General features: G+C 40.5%; 1 protein-coding gene across 6 annotated transcripts in view; it reads right to left on the bottom strand.

Annotated features, from left to right (window-relative positions):
• Positions 1–279: 279 nt before the first annotated feature.
• Positions 280–16,808, bottom strand: part of NPVF (neuropeptide VF precursor) — a 54,998-nt gene continuing 38,469 nt past the window's right edge. For 4 of the 6 annotated variants that reach the window (XM_054019219.1, XM_054019220.1, XM_054019221.1 and 1 more), the window contains 3 exons: positions 3,845–3,900; positions 1,467–1,849; positions 280–574 (listed from right to left, as the gene is read on the bottom strand). In XM_054019219.1, the coding sequence (XP_053875194.1) occupies positions 478–574; positions 1,467–1,849; positions 3,845–3,889 (525 nt within the window). In that variant the 5' untranslated portion in view covers positions 3,890–3,900 and the 3' untranslated portion in view covers positions 280–477. Of the gene's footprint in view, positions 575–1,466; positions 1,850–3,844; positions 3,983–12,740; positions 12,941–16,808 lie in introns of those variants that run through there. The other 2 variants (XM_054019223.1, XM_054019218.1) reach the window with 2 other exon arrangements.

Below are 16,808 nucleotides of genomic sequence, written 5' to 3'. Positions count from 1 at the left end.
CGGGGGAGCCTGCCTGCCGCATGTGGACCCGCGGTAAGTACCTTGTAGTTCGAACCAAGATACTTCGACTTCAGCTACATTATTCACATAGCTGAAGTTGCGTATCTTAGTTCGAACTGGGGGGTTAGTGTGGACCAGCCCTAAGATGGCAATAGGCTTTTTTCCTTCCAGCATTGTTTCTGTTTGCTAGTCACACAGTAGGCTCCTTCTAGTTGTAGTATACCTCTTTTTATTTGCTTAAAATGCTTCCAGTTATACAGTACAATTATTCGTCAAAAATTTACAACAGACAGGACATCAACCAGGCAGCAATCATTAACATTTATGATATCCTGCCACTGAAGTGAACTAGTACAACAACCACTACCGTTATCATTGCAATATACTGCAATTGTTTGCACAGCAACAGGCACGGTACAATAGTATTAATATTATTATGAAGGTAAGTCTGGATTTCTCTTTGCACCTCTGTTTCCTTTACATCATCTTTTGATTTAAATGTAGATCCCAGCTCTTCTGGTTTGAGTCTTCATCATTTGATTCCTTTTCAATATAGTTGTTTGAATACAGATTTCTAAAAGGTCAGAAATACAAAACAAAATCTGCTATAATCAGGTCAGACAATCACAGAAGAATGAAAAACGGCAGATGCAGAAATACTGGCTGTCTTGTTCTGCAGTGAATGCTTCTGAACTGGACTTCTCTTCTGCTTCATGCAGGCAAAATATGTGGTTTCAGAGCAAGACAATTGAAGCAGAATCAGGCCCCCAAATTAACAAATAGTTTGGATTACAGGTATTTTTAAGGAGTTATTATTGTGTGTAAAAATAAAATTCACAGTAGAAAATAGTTGTTCCAAATAATAATAAGAGTTGGGGAGGAAATGACTTTCTTGCCACAGGAAAAAATTAAAATTTTGAAAATAATATTTCCTGTCTTGAATCAGGATGAAAAGTTGAAATCTCAAAAGTTTTCATAAGTCACCAAACCAATCTTTTTATTTTTGGGGTCAGGTCAATTGAATTTTTTTTTTTTTGACATTTTAAAAAAAATTTGGTTTTGACTTTTAAAAACAATTTTTATGATAACTGCTTAAATACCACAACAACACATTGTTTCAAAAGGAAAACAATGGAATTTTTCATTTTGAAAATATTGCCATGGAAAGCTTCAACAATTTCAAAACATTTTAAAATGAGAAATTCATCAAAACTGACACTTTCCTTTCAGTTTAGATGAATTGGCATTTTCCAACCAAAAACCCCAACATTTTGTTGAAAAAATCCCGACTGTAATAGTAATGCTTTTTAATTTGATGAACTTTGGGCCTGATTCTGCTCTCCATACTTAGGCAAATCAAACTCTCACTCAAACACCCAGTTGAGATTGCTTGAGTAAGGCTGGCAGGATTGAATCCTGGCTAATTTATCATTTGGAGGGCGTTCAGCATGCTTTTAAACACTTACCTGTTATTGCCTTGCTCAGATTCTTGAATGTCTTGTGATAGGTGGGCAGGTAGTGATTTCCCAAATCTTTGTGGCAAGTTGGCAAGTGACTGAATGGAACTTTTAACAAACGGAGATCTGCCGAACCTGTGTAATAAGTTAGGAGCACATCTAGAAATACTGCCTTCAAAAGCTCTCCCAAATCTCAGAGGCAAATTAGCCACTGGCTTAATGCTTCTGTTTTCTTGAACATTTCTTCCAAACCTCAGTGGTAAATTAGCAAGTGAATTTGGCATCTTGTTGACCGTGGGAGTGCTCATTTTAATGATGTTTTTTGATCCCCAGTCTTTCAGTTCTTCAAAATTCAGACTTCTCTGCTTTTCTTCTAAGAAGTCTTCACTGGACTAAAAATAGAAATAATGACACAATCATCTTTTTACACTGATGATAACCTGTCTACATATAAATCACATACAGGAGGTTGTTAATTGTCAGGTTTCTGTAGGCACAGACACAGGGGAGAAGAATATACTTTCCTAACGCTTTTAGAATGCGAATTCCCCAAACATTTTTCAGAGTGTGGACTCTTCCTTGTAGATTGATTGTCTTGTAGACTATTTCTTCCCAGAGAACATCCCCGTGGCAACTTCAGCAGTTGTTTACATGGAAAAGTAAAATTAGGAATGCATTTCTGTACCTTTATCTGCTTTAGTGATACCCATTTTTGTCCTAAATGTCAATCACAGTCTCCTTTTGATCATTTTATCTTCCCCTTCCATCTGTTCTGTTCCTTTCCCTCTCTCCCTACTCCTTGCACTTGCTTTTCTGCTGTCTTGTCCTCTTCTCCTCCTCTTCCTGTACAGTTGTTTCCCTTCTTATTGGTCTCCTTTTCCCTTGGTTCCCATCTCCCCAGCTTACTGGCCACGCTGCCCAGCCATTGGAGAATTCCCCTGGCCTAAGGGAACTTCAAATTATTGTAAAGCTAACAGAACCACTCCTCCATTCCTGGCATACGTGGTGTGCCAGGAAAATGCTCTCTTCCGCTACATTGATCCTCTACTGGCATAGGGGCATTTAGGACCTTGAGCTCCTACACTGCTTTATCTCATGGCCGAGCTGACCAGTACAGAACCACTTCTATTGCACCCAATCCCTGTGCTTGGACACAATGGAGAATTGAGTCCAGTATATTAATTGTTTTATGACATAATTAAAGTGCAGGTGTTCCCTGAAAAGTGGCTATCTAAAAATTATTTTCTTACGCAACAGTGTTCTCTGCGCACAGTTAAAGTCATATCTTATTTTTGTGAAATTGTGTTGTTAAGTTTCTCGATCTTAAAAGCAGATCACTGCAAATAAGGTATTAAATTTAAGTTAAAAAACAGACATTAACATTGTCTACTCCAGCCCATAAGTTTTTATGAATGTTTATTTCTCTCAGTACTGCAGGAGCAAGCATAGCTATTGGAGAGGGAGCTGGAGTCTATTCTAGTTCAGACATCATTAGCAGAATTGTTCACTTCTAACTGTGGGATCAAATTCTGTCTTCTGTTACACCTGTGCAACCCCACTGAAATGTGTAAAGACGGGGCTAATCTGAAGACAAAGGGGCTGCACAGGCAGGGGTGCTGGAATAATTTTTATAACACGGGTGCTGAAAGTGGAAACCATATATTTGGTTGTTATTTCTACTTCAAGCCAGGGGGTGCTGCTGCACCTTCAGCACCCCTAGTTCCAGGATCCCTGTGCACAGGTACAATTAAGGTAATATTTTTGCTTGCAGAATTTTTATAACTAGCGATGGTGCAGAAGGCAAAAATAATATAGACTCTCAGGTCCCAGGGACTGCTTCTAGGGCAGTTAGAAAAAAAAATCACTTTATATATATAAACTGTGTAAATATAAACCAGGTAAATTTGATTTGGTAGCTATTGAGACACAATAAATATGGACCCCACAATGATATTTTATAGTCACTTTTCAGGGTAGAACTTTAAGTCCGTTTACCACATCAGATTTATAGTATTTTCCGTTTATCATTATTATTTGAACATCACAAACATTCCTTTATTAATTTGGGATTAGTAATGCATCTTTTATAAGAATAAAAAGTATGACAGTTTCTTACTGCATAAGTAAAAATCAATTCAAAATAAACATCATCCTGAATCCCAAGGTTTTACTGCACAAAAATCAAACCATGAATTGCTTTACACACTACATATAAGCCAGTGGATAGATTTCATGAAAGTTGTCTCAACAAGCCGTCTTTATGCTAGTGATGTTATAGGACCTGATCCTGTGCCACTGAAGTCAATGGGAACTTTGCCACTGACTTCAATGGGCACAGGATCAGACCTGCAATTCTCAAAATAATGTCATACCAAGGTAAATCTTACCTCAGAATATTTGTCACCATAATCTCTGCTTTGCAGACTGGACATTGCTGATTCATCTAGGCACAAAGTATTTGATGTTAAAAAGACAAATATGGCTAAAGTAAATAAAATAAACCTTTCGATTGAGATGATTTTCATTTTCTCTTAAATTAAGTTTACATAGAGAGCTCAGAATCCGTACAGCAGAGGAAATGATCATCTTTTTATATGATTAGAAAACAAAGAGATTCCTTAAGCTGTGACATCAACCCCAAATGCTTTATTTCTTAATATTAATTAGGGATGCAGTTTTAAATATATATTTGAAGAATGTTGGGCATTTGTTTTGTGAACATATTTAATAAACACTGCTTCCTGCTGAAAACACATTGCCTTTACAAATATTTTCCTGGCTATGAAAGAGATTTTAATTAGCTAACTTTGTACGCCTCACCAATCAGCACTCATAATAACCGTGTTTCATTGCTACATTTTAACAAAAGCATCTTGTTCCTGTTTCTCCTATCAACCATCTGTTAAGGACGTAGATACAAGACTTTGCATTCTTCTGATTACATTATACTTGGAGGATGGTTATAATGCTTGTTTTGAGACGAGCAAAATTGCAAACATAGGACCCATTGAAATCAATGGTTTGTCTTTCTATTAACTTCAGTGGGAATTGGATGGGTCCTGAGAGACACTTAGAACCCACAAGTCCCACTGAAATCCATGGATGTTTCTTTCAGGATCTGGCCCATGTATTAAACATATTTATCCATATTAGAGCTAAACAAGGAGCATGCCATTAATTACCAGGCCTATCTGTTGTGTTTTTAAAAAGTTTCAGGAGGACATGTTGGTTGGGTATGGTGCAATGATGTTTTAGGGCCAAATTTTTCAAAGCCTACCTTTAAAACTGCATCCATAGGTTTATTGCACACACTTGGTTGTATACACTCATTGGGTAGACAGCCTATTACCCAGTTTGTGCACAGACATGACTATACCTGCACTAGCCTTGAGGCTGATTAAAATGTGGCCTGTATCCTTAAGACGTGTATGGAATCTTCTAATGGACATTTTGACGAACAAGCATGCACCATAAAGCCTGCAAATATTTCACAAGCTAGAGGCACATGCATGATATGTGCCCAATTCTTGAATATGAGCTTCTATATAGATTGTACAAATCCTATATTTTTGGGGTTTAAATTGATAAATAGGCTCATTAACTGAACATCCAGGTGCATAAGTAATATAAGCACCAATCTGAGGACACAAATTAGAAACTCACATTGGAAAATTGGACTCTACAGGAATAATTTTTGAAATTCTATGCTGTGGTTGTGAAGATGAAAAGTTTCTTCAATTCCACCATAGTATCTGCAAAATTCTAAGAAGAGAAGTTGTTTTATGTTGTGAACAACCTGGATAATCTGGACTGTTTACATCCACTACAGTTTTGTGTTCTTCACTGGGAAGTATTTTTGAGTTTGCAAGTAAAATCACTCTGATTAGGACTAAGCTACTTATTTTCGTGGGCGCAAAGCTGTGTGTGTGACAAATACAGAGTCTTCTCTGATTTTAGTTTTTGTGGGAGCTTTGGATTGCTTCAGCCCACAGGATTTGCATCTGCAAGACTGATGGATTTTCTAAATTCTTGTTCTTTATGGTAACCATTCGGAGTGGATTCTCCATCACTGGGAATTTTAAAATTAAGATTGGATGTTTTTCTAAAGATATATTCTAGGAATTATTTAGGGGGAGTTTTATGGCCTGTGTTATACAGGAGGTCAGACTAGATGGTCACGATTGTCCCTTCTAGCCTTGCCACTTATGAATTAATAACAGGGAATAACGACTGCACTTCAGGTAGTAATACACCTCTACCCCAATATAACATGACCCGATATAACATGAATTCGGATATAATGTGGTAAAGCAGTGCTCCGGGGGAGGGGGGAGGGGGGGCTGCGCACTCTGGCAGATCAAAGCAAGTTCGATATAACACGGTTTCACCTATAATGCGGTAAGATTTTTTGGCTCCTGAGGACAGCGTTATATCGGGTTAGAGGTGTATCTAACATTTAGTGAGAGTGCCTGTCACGTTATTAATTTAAACTGGGACCATGTAGAACATGGTTGCAACCAAAGTCCTGTAGTGGCACCAAATCTTGTATAAAGGGGGTCAAATGAGGTGTCTAAGACAAGGTTATGGTTTGCTGGTTATAATTATGCTGTCTATAGGTGTGTATCAATTTTATAGTTGAAGTTATGAATATTGGCTCTATACTGTCTGTATTTCAAACTTATGCTATGCTTCTGGGAGACATCCCAGACAAGTTGGTGTTAGCTCTGCCTAGCCTGCTTGATGGCCCATTAAGGGCCATCAGCTATACAATTGACCCATTGAGAGAAGGCAAATATGCCCTGCAACTCAGCAAAGTATGCAGGGACTCGCCCATGTGATTCCAGACTCCATTTTGCTGTAATTTTCCACAGTAAGGACAAAGAGGTTCTTACACCTGGAAAAGACTATAAAAAGGCTGATGCCTCTCCTCCATCTTGTCTTCAATCCTGCTTCTGACCTCTGGAGGGACTTTGCTACAACCTGAAGCTCTACACAAAGGACTGATGACCCATCCCAGCTGTGGATGTACTCCAGAGACTTGAGTTAAACCTGCAGTTTATTTCATCACTGCTACAAGCCTAAACCAAGAACTTTGCCATTACTGTCTGTGATTGATTCCATTTAACCAATTCTAGCTCTCATCTCTATCTTTTTCCTTTTATGAATAAACCTTTAGATTTTAGATTCTAAAGGATTGGCAACAGCGTGATTTATGGGTAAGATCTGATTTGTATATTGACCTGGGTCTGGGGCTTGATCCTTTGGGATCAGGAGAACCTTTTTTCTTTTACTGGGGTATAGGTTGTCATAACCATTTGTCCCCATAACGAGTGGCACTGGTGGGGATACTGGGAAACTGGAATCGTCTAAGGGAATTGTTTGTGTGACTTGTGGTTAGCCAGTAGGGTGAGACCAAAGTCCTCTTTGTCTGGCTGGTTTGGTTTGCCTTAGAGGTGGAAAAACCCCAGCCTAGGGCTGTAACTGCCCTGTTTTAAGCGATTTGTCCTGAATTGGCACTCTCAGTTGGGTCCCGCCAGAACCGCATCGTTACAGTGCCGTCAAATTTTCCTTTTATTTGGCCATTGGATTTTGAACATTTCTTTCTCAAATGGTCTTTCACTTAAATGCTGAGAGATATTCTGTCTCTTAATTCAACAGACTTGGCAAGAACCAGATGCTTCTGAAATACTTTGAGTGAGAGTAAGGTCCCATTTTCTCTAGGCAGGATATGGACAGTTGGGCTGCTATTGTCCATGCTGCAACAAGTGTCTGTGAATCTCTCAGTTTCAGTTTCTCTCCTACCCACCCTCTCTCTCTCTCTCATGTGAGAGTTTGTTTCTTAAATCAATTTAGAGGGGAGTTCTTAGGTATGTTATGCGCAGGGCAATCAAGGAGTAGCTGGCTCCTGAGGGCTTAACTTTCCTCTCCTGGTTTATGTTATGTTCATGGCATACACACAGAGAAGTTAGATGCAAAACAGAACACTTGTGCTGGCAGATTGGAACTATTTTATTTCTTAGAATTCAGAATGATCACACACACAAGTAAAAACAAGCAGACTGCTCCCTAAAACAGAGCCACAACTCATCCTGCCTTGCTATAAGCTGACTTTCTGCAGACTGACAGCTACTAGGCCCCATCACACACATCCCTAGAGGACCCCCCCACCCCATCCTGCAAGGAGGAGCTGGAAAACCCTCTGAAAGTGATAGCTTACAATTTTAACAGTTTTCAGTACACACTGTTTAGGCTTGCCTTTGACACAACCAATTCCTGAGCACATGGGGGCCACTGAGCACTTTTTAAAACATTGATTGAGTTCCCAACCTTTTAACTGCCCAATTAACTCGGGCTCAGTCCCAAGTTTTAGGCGAACCCTTCCCCCATCCATGCAGAAAAACTTCTGACCTATGTTTGGAGGTGCTTTAAACATAGGGGATAAGTTTAAGGGTTGCCATCTGACTGGTTTTTAACTAGCCTGGGTGGTTTTTGTACTATCTTTCTGGTTAAAAGATTCAATGAGTCAGAGGTTTTTCATTTGGGACACCTTAAAGTACTCTACAATTCCCATCCCCAGATGTTACAATAAGATAAGAAAAACAATAAAATAATAAAAATACACATAGTGGGGTTTTTGCTGTGTGTGTGTGTGTGTGTGTGTGTGTGTGTACAATGGTTCTCCAAAACATTGTAGTAGTAATTAGCTATAGTTGGCATTTAGGACCCATTTTGGTGGGAGGGTGGCCAGTTGCCATTCTTCAGCATCTCAGATGTGGCAATGAGTTAGAACTCAGGCTCTGCTTTAACTTGAGCTGGAACCCACCCACTTTGTAACGGGGAAGGAGGCAACAATCATTTGAGTACCAACAATCTTTCAATGCACTTCCCACAGTTCCCCACCTAGGACAGACAATTGTCTGGGAAAGAGTCCTAGAGTGTCTCAGGACAGAGTACAATGGATTATGCTCCCAGACACACACAGGTGAGTGCAGGACATAGGAATGTGGATAGGACTTTGCAGAGGGGATGCTCACACCTGGGCTAGGCTAATCTGGGTAGCTCAGACCCAGCGGCCAACCACCTGGGTTAACTGTGCAGTGAAGACATACTCTGAGAGCATTCAGCACCCAGAGTGTTCAGGGGCCCTGGCTAGGACTAAACTCCTATTCTGAAAATACTTGAAGTACACAAACATGCATTAAGCTCCCCATCTCAGTGCCCATCAGGCACTTGAGCTAGGGCAGGCTTTTGAAAATGCTGACAATAGTGTGTGGGCCCATATGCTGGGATAGTTCCCAGTGCTTTCCTGAATGCTAGCAGTGATCCTTCCTTGCTGCTTCTGCAGTGGGAGTGGGCATGGGAAAGAGTTCTCACATACCACATACCTGTGGAACAAGGAGCAGGATCTACTCCATGATAATTATCTGCACTGGACTAGAGAACATCTACTTTGATATTTGACATTAAAATGTGATTAGTAGTAATGGCGTAGAGCATCCCAAACTATAAGCATCTCAGTCCACAGTAAGTTACAGGATTCCAGTGAAAGAACAAACTTTATATTATATGAAATGGAATGAACAATATTAATGAAAACCCTTATCCATTATTAACAACCTATTGTGTGAAAATTACGTGTTACATGACTCATGTCACCAATAAGCATCCAAGCATTTCCATGATGATAAAATCATTCTTAGCACATTCATTTGGCCATTGCATATTATATGACCTTTTTAATGGCTCATTTTGAATAGCAAGGTTTAAAAATGTATATTTTTTCCATTGAAACAACAGTCTGATCATCTTTCAATCATTCTGCATGATAAGCAATACGCTGTTCTAGTTACACTGTGTTCTAGTTATGCTATCATGTACAACAGTTTAGTACAGGAGGCACCCAGGTATCTTCAATAAAATCAGATTTTTGGTAGTGTTTGATACAATGGGCATGATTTTCCTCTTACACCAATATAAATCAAGAATGACTCTACTGAAGATACTTTGGTATAAAAACCTGTGTAAGTGAGATCAGAATTGGAAGCGTTATTTTGGCGATGATGATCATTTCCATCTTTATTAAGTGCAACATTGTCCTGTTCTATCTGCTTGTGCAGGAGAAGAAAGGAGCTTATTCAGCTACCTGCATTGTGATCACAGCACAGTGGGGAAAGCAGCCGCCCCCTCCTGCTATGCTGAACCTGGGCCTCCATTTTAAAATAATCCCCCTGCTGTACATAGCTGAGAATTTCCATTATTCAGGTAGTCTTAGGTGAAGAATTGATACAAATAATATTATTTTAAACACTGCACCTTACGGATCAGCCTTCAGTTCAAAAGGTTTTTTTTCTTGATTAGCCAAATCCAGCAAATGAATGCGTAATATCACATTTTAATATGCTTTTTCCTGGCTGCTGGGGCAACCAAACAGCCCAGGAGACAGAAAACAATGGGGGTGGGCATGGGTTTGAGTTATTATAGTAACAAGCTGAAAAGAACTTTATTCTCTTGGTAAATAAGGTGTGAACAATAATTTCAGGTTGGACGGGTTCTTCAATTATACATTCATTGTAGTAATAAAATAAACATGTTTCCAATAACATTTGGACTAGATTCCTGTTTTTTACTAACTACTCTGCAGAGTATAGTACTGTACTTACTACACACAGCAGTATATTGGTATCTCTAAACCATTCTTGTCTATTAAAAATTAAACCCTTTTACCATAAATTATTAAAAGTACCTTCACTGGCTGCAAATCAACAAAGGCTTTATAAAGTCTTACGAGAGAGAGAGAGAGGGGGGAAACTGATTAAATCTGGATCGGCAGGCAATGACTAAAGGCGTCTGAGGAAAAAATATTACATTTAAAAACTCTTTCAGGACTTAAAAAAATCATTAGTAGCTTTCGTTCAAATTAACTACTAGGCGAAGGCCTTTCAATTTATGCATTATTCCACAATTTATTAGAATTTAATTCTACACTCCAAAACTGGCATAATTAGTATTCTTTTTATTTAGGTATTTCCACCTCCATTTTACTGTGTAATCCTTATAGAAATGGATATCACTGGACCCATCTTATCCCTTTAAGCATGATTTTGCACTTGAAATATTGTTCTTGTTTTGTCCACACATGTCCAGTGGAGGGAAATATGTGGAACAGAATGAAGACTGAATTATTTTCACATTGGGTAAATATGAGAGTATTTAGACAAAACAGTTATATTTCATGGAGTGAGAAAGAAGCTGCATTCATCTTGCCACCAGAGCTGAACAAAACATATCAAGTTTTCATGTGATGAAGTTCATTCAGACTGCTTTTAATGTAGGTTTGGAATGAATGGGGAGAGAAATCCTCTTTTTGCCCTGTGCTGTTTTGTGACATACGGGGAAAAGGTTGGAACAGAAAATGGCATTTTACTGAACAGTATGGAAATTCATGTGTCATAGGTGAAGGAGCTGATTGTTAAAGTGGCAATCCATCTTGCATTATCACATAGCCTTGATCTGAATGTTATGTGCATATTCATCAGCACAATGGGAAAATTACAAGGAGGACGAAGGAGCAAAGATATTACAATATGGTCCTGGTCCATGACTGGGTCTCTTATGCACTATGGCAATAAAATATATAAATAACAAATAATAAAAAAGACATTTAAATGGATATCCTCAGGAACTCAGCTGCCTGCGGGCTCGGTTGCCTAGCAACCCAATGCGCTTGGCTGGGCCCAATAAACCCTCACTATATGACTATGCTCCCTGACTGGTCAGTAAAACCAACAGATCACCATTTAAGCTCTGTAGCGCAGTGACTGCTCAATGCGTTCCTTGCCTACAGCTGCTCCAGACTTGCTTCCTGTCTATCCCTTGCCTGCTCCGCTCCAGTCCTACTCCCTGTCAGCCTCTAAACTCCTGATTCTTAACTCCTTGTTTTGACTACTGGCTTGCCTTCTGACCACACCTCTTCTTCTGCCCTCTGATTATGCTCCAACCACTAGGTTGCACTGCCTACACCTCAGTGCATGACAGTTTGAGCAGCTACTAGAAGATAGCAGGGGCTTCACTTCATAGCATGGAGCTAACCTCCGGAATGAACCCTATCAAGACTCCGTCAACATCTGAAAAGGGGGTGGGAGTCCTGAAAGGCTCAGGTAGCCATGCTATGCGACCAGAATGCAGCCCTCCAGGCTCAGGTACTGTTACCTGCACAATTTACAGTTCTACACCTATCCTCCCTCATGATTACTCAGGGTGTAGGGCTCCCACCTCCTACCTATCCTTGTGGGAACTCAGGGTATAAGGGACCCAACTTTATCCCTGTGTGGGCTCAAGGGAAATACCCGTTCCCGGTGGACTCAGGACTCTACGGGTCTGCTAGGACTTTTCCCAGTGAAAGAGCCCTCACACAGTGAATATCCTTAAACATGTACAAGTATTTATTAACAAATCAACAGAATACCACACCAAGCATCTTATGCTCGCCTCTCCCAATAAAACGAACAGATGTCTCCCGATGGCCAGTCAGGGTCATGTTGTCTGGGGCTTCGGCTTCTACACAGTCTGGTTGTGCAAGGGTTAAAAAGTTCTAGCAGCTTTGGTCTCGAACTGTATTCTGGAGTTAAGTTCCAATGAGTTTGTTTTCTGACCCTTATTATATAGTTAAAATGAAGATTTCTTTTATCTATGGCGTAACCAGTTATTTTACTTAAAATGTAGCTATGCAAAAACACTAACCAATCATTTTCACTATACAAGAATTCACATGCCTAGGACTGCCTACTCATTAACTTTTGTATTTTTCAAAGTTAGTAAAAACTTCTTAAGGTCTCCTTGTCTTTGCTTTGTTAGCAAAAACCTCATACTTTTTATTATCAGGAAGAAGCTGCAGAAACTCAAGGTTAGCTTGTCCATTCTCCTGACTTTGTGAATATCCATCTATCTCCTGTTAGTAGGTCTTCAGCTGCAGCTAATGCTTTTCTATCTGTGTGCATGATCTAGCTCCTGAAGGATTAAATCACAAACCAATTTGTTCAGCAGTGCCTGGAATCTGCTAAGTACCTAGGATATACCAAGGTATTTGACAACCAAAAGGTGAACATGCTACCTCCTCTCTGCAGTTATGATTGCCCAATTTACCTTTAAGTGGGAACAGAGGTTCCTTTTGGATGCATATACATCCTATCCAAACCCTACCTGCATGCCCTCCAGGAGTACCTTAAGGAAAAATCTCCAGAATGGGTTCATCCATCCCTCAGCTTCCCCAGCAAGTTTACTTACCTGCTTTGTGGCCAAGAATGAAGCCTCCTCTGACTTCATGTTGATTATCAAGCCCTTAACAAGATCTCCATCCACCTTCCTCTCATAAATGAATTCCTGGAAAGACTCCATTCAGCTCAGGTCTTTACAAAGACCTGCATGGAGCATACAACCTGGTCAGAATCTGAATGGAAGATTCCATTTTGAACCAGTTACAACTATTTTGAATATTTGGGCATGCCATTTGGTCTATATAAAACTCCTGGTATTTTCCATCATTTCATGATTGAAGTCTTCAGAGACATCCTTGACCAATTCATAATCACTTACTTAGATGATATTCTCATTTTATCAGAGAACCAATAATTCCACGTGCACACTGTTTTTGATCAGCTTCACCAAAATGAATGTTAAGCAAAACCTGATAAATTTGAATTTGACAAGGATATTGTGGAGTATCTGGGCTATGTCATTTTCCTGCAGGACTTGCCACAGACCCCAGCAAGGTTACAGCCATCACCAAGTGGAAGGCATCTTCAAATATATTCAGGAGGCAGTGGTTCCTTGGCTTCATGAATTTTTACCAGCGATCAATCCAAGAATTATCTAACCGGATAGCTCCTTTAGCCCCCTTCCTGCAGAGGGATGTTAAGTTCATCTGGTACACTGACATGCAAGCCTCTTTCAACCGCGTGAAAAAGACTTTTATTTCTGCCCTCAGTTTGACCTATCCAGACTCCACAAATGCCTTCATAGTGAAGACAATGCCTCATACTTTGTAATAGGCACAGTCCTCTTGCATTTTACCTGCCCTCACCAGTTGCTTCATCTCTGCGCCTTTTTCTCTTGGAAACGGACCACCACTGAGAGAAATTATGACATGTGGGACAAAGAACTCCTGGCCATCAGTGGAGCAGGAAGCTCTCACCACTGTCCGTAAACCCTCTCACTTTGTATGTGGGACTATCACTAGTCACCTGATGACCACTACCTAGTCCTTGCTTCCAAGTGACTGGTTTGCAGCCCCAATCTGCCAAACTCTAAGAACCACACATGCTTCCCCAGTTTCAAAGTTTCATCTACAACAAGACCTCCTTTATCGCAGGGATCATCTCTACATTTCTGAGGGCAGCTCCCAGCTTCATGTGATAAAGCTGTGCCATGACTTGCCCATGGCAGACGTTGTGGCCAGTTTAAAACCTGGACCCTGATTACTAGGTACGTCTGGGGCCAACCCTATGAACGGATGGTAAAAGCTATGTTAGGTCATGTGACCTCTGTGCCCATATGAAGAAACTGCAAGCCAAGCCTGTGGGCCTCCTTCAGTCCCTCCCCACACCTCTGCATCCTTGGTCCACACTTCCAAGGGCACTCAATTATCCTGACCATAGTGAACCTCCTAACCAAGTTGACCCATTTTATTCCCTGCTGCACTGTTCCATCTGCCCATGAAACTGTGCAAGCCTTCCTGCAGCACATCTTTAAGTACCACAGAATGCCAAAATGCATCATTTTGGATCAAGGCCCTTAATTTGTTGCTTGGTTCTGGCAGAAATTTCTCCACCTTCGTGACACCAAGCCCCTCACCTCAACAGCTTACCATCCACAGGCAGATGGCCATACTGAAAGAGTCAATCAGACCCTGGAGCGGTACCTCCCAGGTTCCTGAATTTCCATTAGGATGATTGGCTTCCACTTCTGTGTTTAGCTGAGTTTTCATACAACAACTCTACCCATGCTTCAATTCAACACACTCCATTTTTCCAAACTTTGGTTTTCATGCTGGATTCCATCCCAGCAGCCATGGAGCTGGCCCGCCATTTCCAGAAAATACCAGTAGGTCAAAGAACACTTATTTGCCTCTAAAGAAACATATAAGCATTACGCAGATCAAAAGTGACAAGCTGTCCCAACCTTGCAGTATGGGATAAAGTTTCTCTCTCGACTCAAAACCTGGGAACAGACCATGCTTTAGCTAAGCTTGACCACTACTACCTTGGTTCTTTTTGGATCATGGAACAAATAAACCCTGTGGCCTTTAAGCTTCAACTCCAAGAATCCCTCAAGATTCACGTCTTTCATGTTTCTCTCCTCAAACTGTTCAGCAACCAGTCTTTACCTGACTGGTAGACCCGCCCCCCACATCCCTAGTAATTGCCTATGGGCAGGAGGAACATGAAGCCCATCAGGTCCTCAACTCCTGATGTGTCAGAGTCAAACTCCAGTATCTGACAGACTGGAATGGGTATGGGCCAGAAGAGAAGCCCTGGGAACCAGAAGAAAATGTTCACATTCCCGATCTCCTGTGGCAATTTCACCAAAGGTATCTTGGCAAGCCAGGGCTGAGAGGCCCTAGGAGGAGCCCTCAGGAAAGGGGTACTATCAGGAAAACAGCTGCCTCAGGGCTTGGTTGCCTAGCAACCCAAGGAGCTCAGCTGGGCCCGATAAACCCTCACTAAGTGATATGCTCCCTGATTTGTTGGCTTTTTTGACCAGTCACCATTTAAGTCTGTAGCAACAGCAGCACAGTGGTTGCTCAATGTGTTTCACACCCATAGCTGTGCCATACCTGCTTCCTGTCCATCCCTTGCCTGCTCCATGCCAGCCCAAGTCCCTGCCAGCCTCTGAATTCCTGATTCCGACCACTGGCTTATCTCCTGACCATGTGTAACGATGCTGGTTCTGGTGGGACCCAATTGAGAGTGCCAATTTAGGACAAATTGCTTAAAGCAGTGCAGTTACAGCCCAAGGCTGGGGTTTTTCCACCTCTAAGGCAAACCAAACCAGCTAGACAGAGAGGACTTTGGTTTGCCCCACTAGCTAACCACAAGTCACACAAGCAATTCCCTTAGACACTCCAGTTTCCCAGTATCACCAGTAAGATGCAATACAGGCATAATACAGTATTTGCTTCTTTTTTGTTTTTGTCTCTGCTGCTGCCTGATTGGTTTCCAGTTCCCCATGGGTTCCGGTAGACTGGTCATTCCGTAACTCTGGTATTCGTATCTTTGAGATTCTACTGTATCCACATTTGATATATGCCCCATGCCTCAGATACTTCCCTTATTAACTGAGAAAAAGTAAATCTCTCTTCTCTAGACCTTATAAAAGGATATTGGAAAATCTCATCAGAAGTGGTATCTAAAAAGAAAACAGCAGCTCAGACATCATGAGGCTTGTCCTGATTCAAAGCCTTTTGGTCTTCATGGAATCACAGTAACATTTCATTGCCTGATAGACTGTAGGAACAGTGAGTCTATAGACTATAGTACAGTCTATCTGGATGAGGTCTGCATGCCTGTTTGAACAGCATTTTGGAAGTGCCATGAGCATAGACTGAAAGCAGTTAATCTCCAGTTTACATAGAAAAATGATCAAAATATTTTATTTGAAAAAGTTTGAGGAAGCTTCACATTTGAAAAACGAGTGTTTCTAAACAGCGAGTATTTCTGTAGGCTAGATTTCCTCAGAGAATTTGGATAAAATAAATTATCTAGACTTACTAAATTTCCTTTCCTTACAGACAGGTATTCAGATGTATTGGCAAATATATCCAACCTCAGCAAAGTAAATAAATCCTAGAAGTAAGCTATCAACACACTTAGTTAAGCTATTAAAAATATTGTGCCACAATGACACACATTGATGCTCTAATGTTACAGTAGGGCCTAATCCTGCAACCATTTTCTACTTATGTTACCTCAGTGGGTCTGTTCATATGAGCATAAGGGACGTGTTATTCTACTGCTTGAGAAACTAAAGCTGGTGTGTGTGTGTGTGTGTTAAATATATTAAAAGTTTACACAAAGTTGTTTTAACTTGTAACATTATATAACAGTATTTCAATCTTCTAGAATTCAAGAGTCTACAATTCAGAGTAGTTAGTTAATTATGCTATTATCGTTAATGTTTCTCCGTTGGGTTATAAATATATAGCTCTGGGATCAGGACAATGATCTAACTTTACCAAACAATAAATCAGAATTTGAGACTCAAACTACATCCTTTGTTTTTGGGCTCACAGGATCAGTATACTGTGGAAGTGTGATGGCCACCACTTGGAAAGGAGGATGGTATGCATGTATTCAT

This window comes from Malaclemys terrapin, chromosome 2 (genome assembly GCF_027887155.1).
Source record: "Malaclemys terrapin pileata isolate rMalTer1 chromosome 2, rMalTer1.hap1, whole genome shotgun sequence".
Classification (NCBI taxonomy): domain Eukaryota; kingdom Metazoa; phylum Chordata; order Testudines; family Emydidae; genus Malaclemys; species Malaclemys terrapin.
This window is presented reverse-complemented; position numbering and strand designations above follow the sequence as displayed.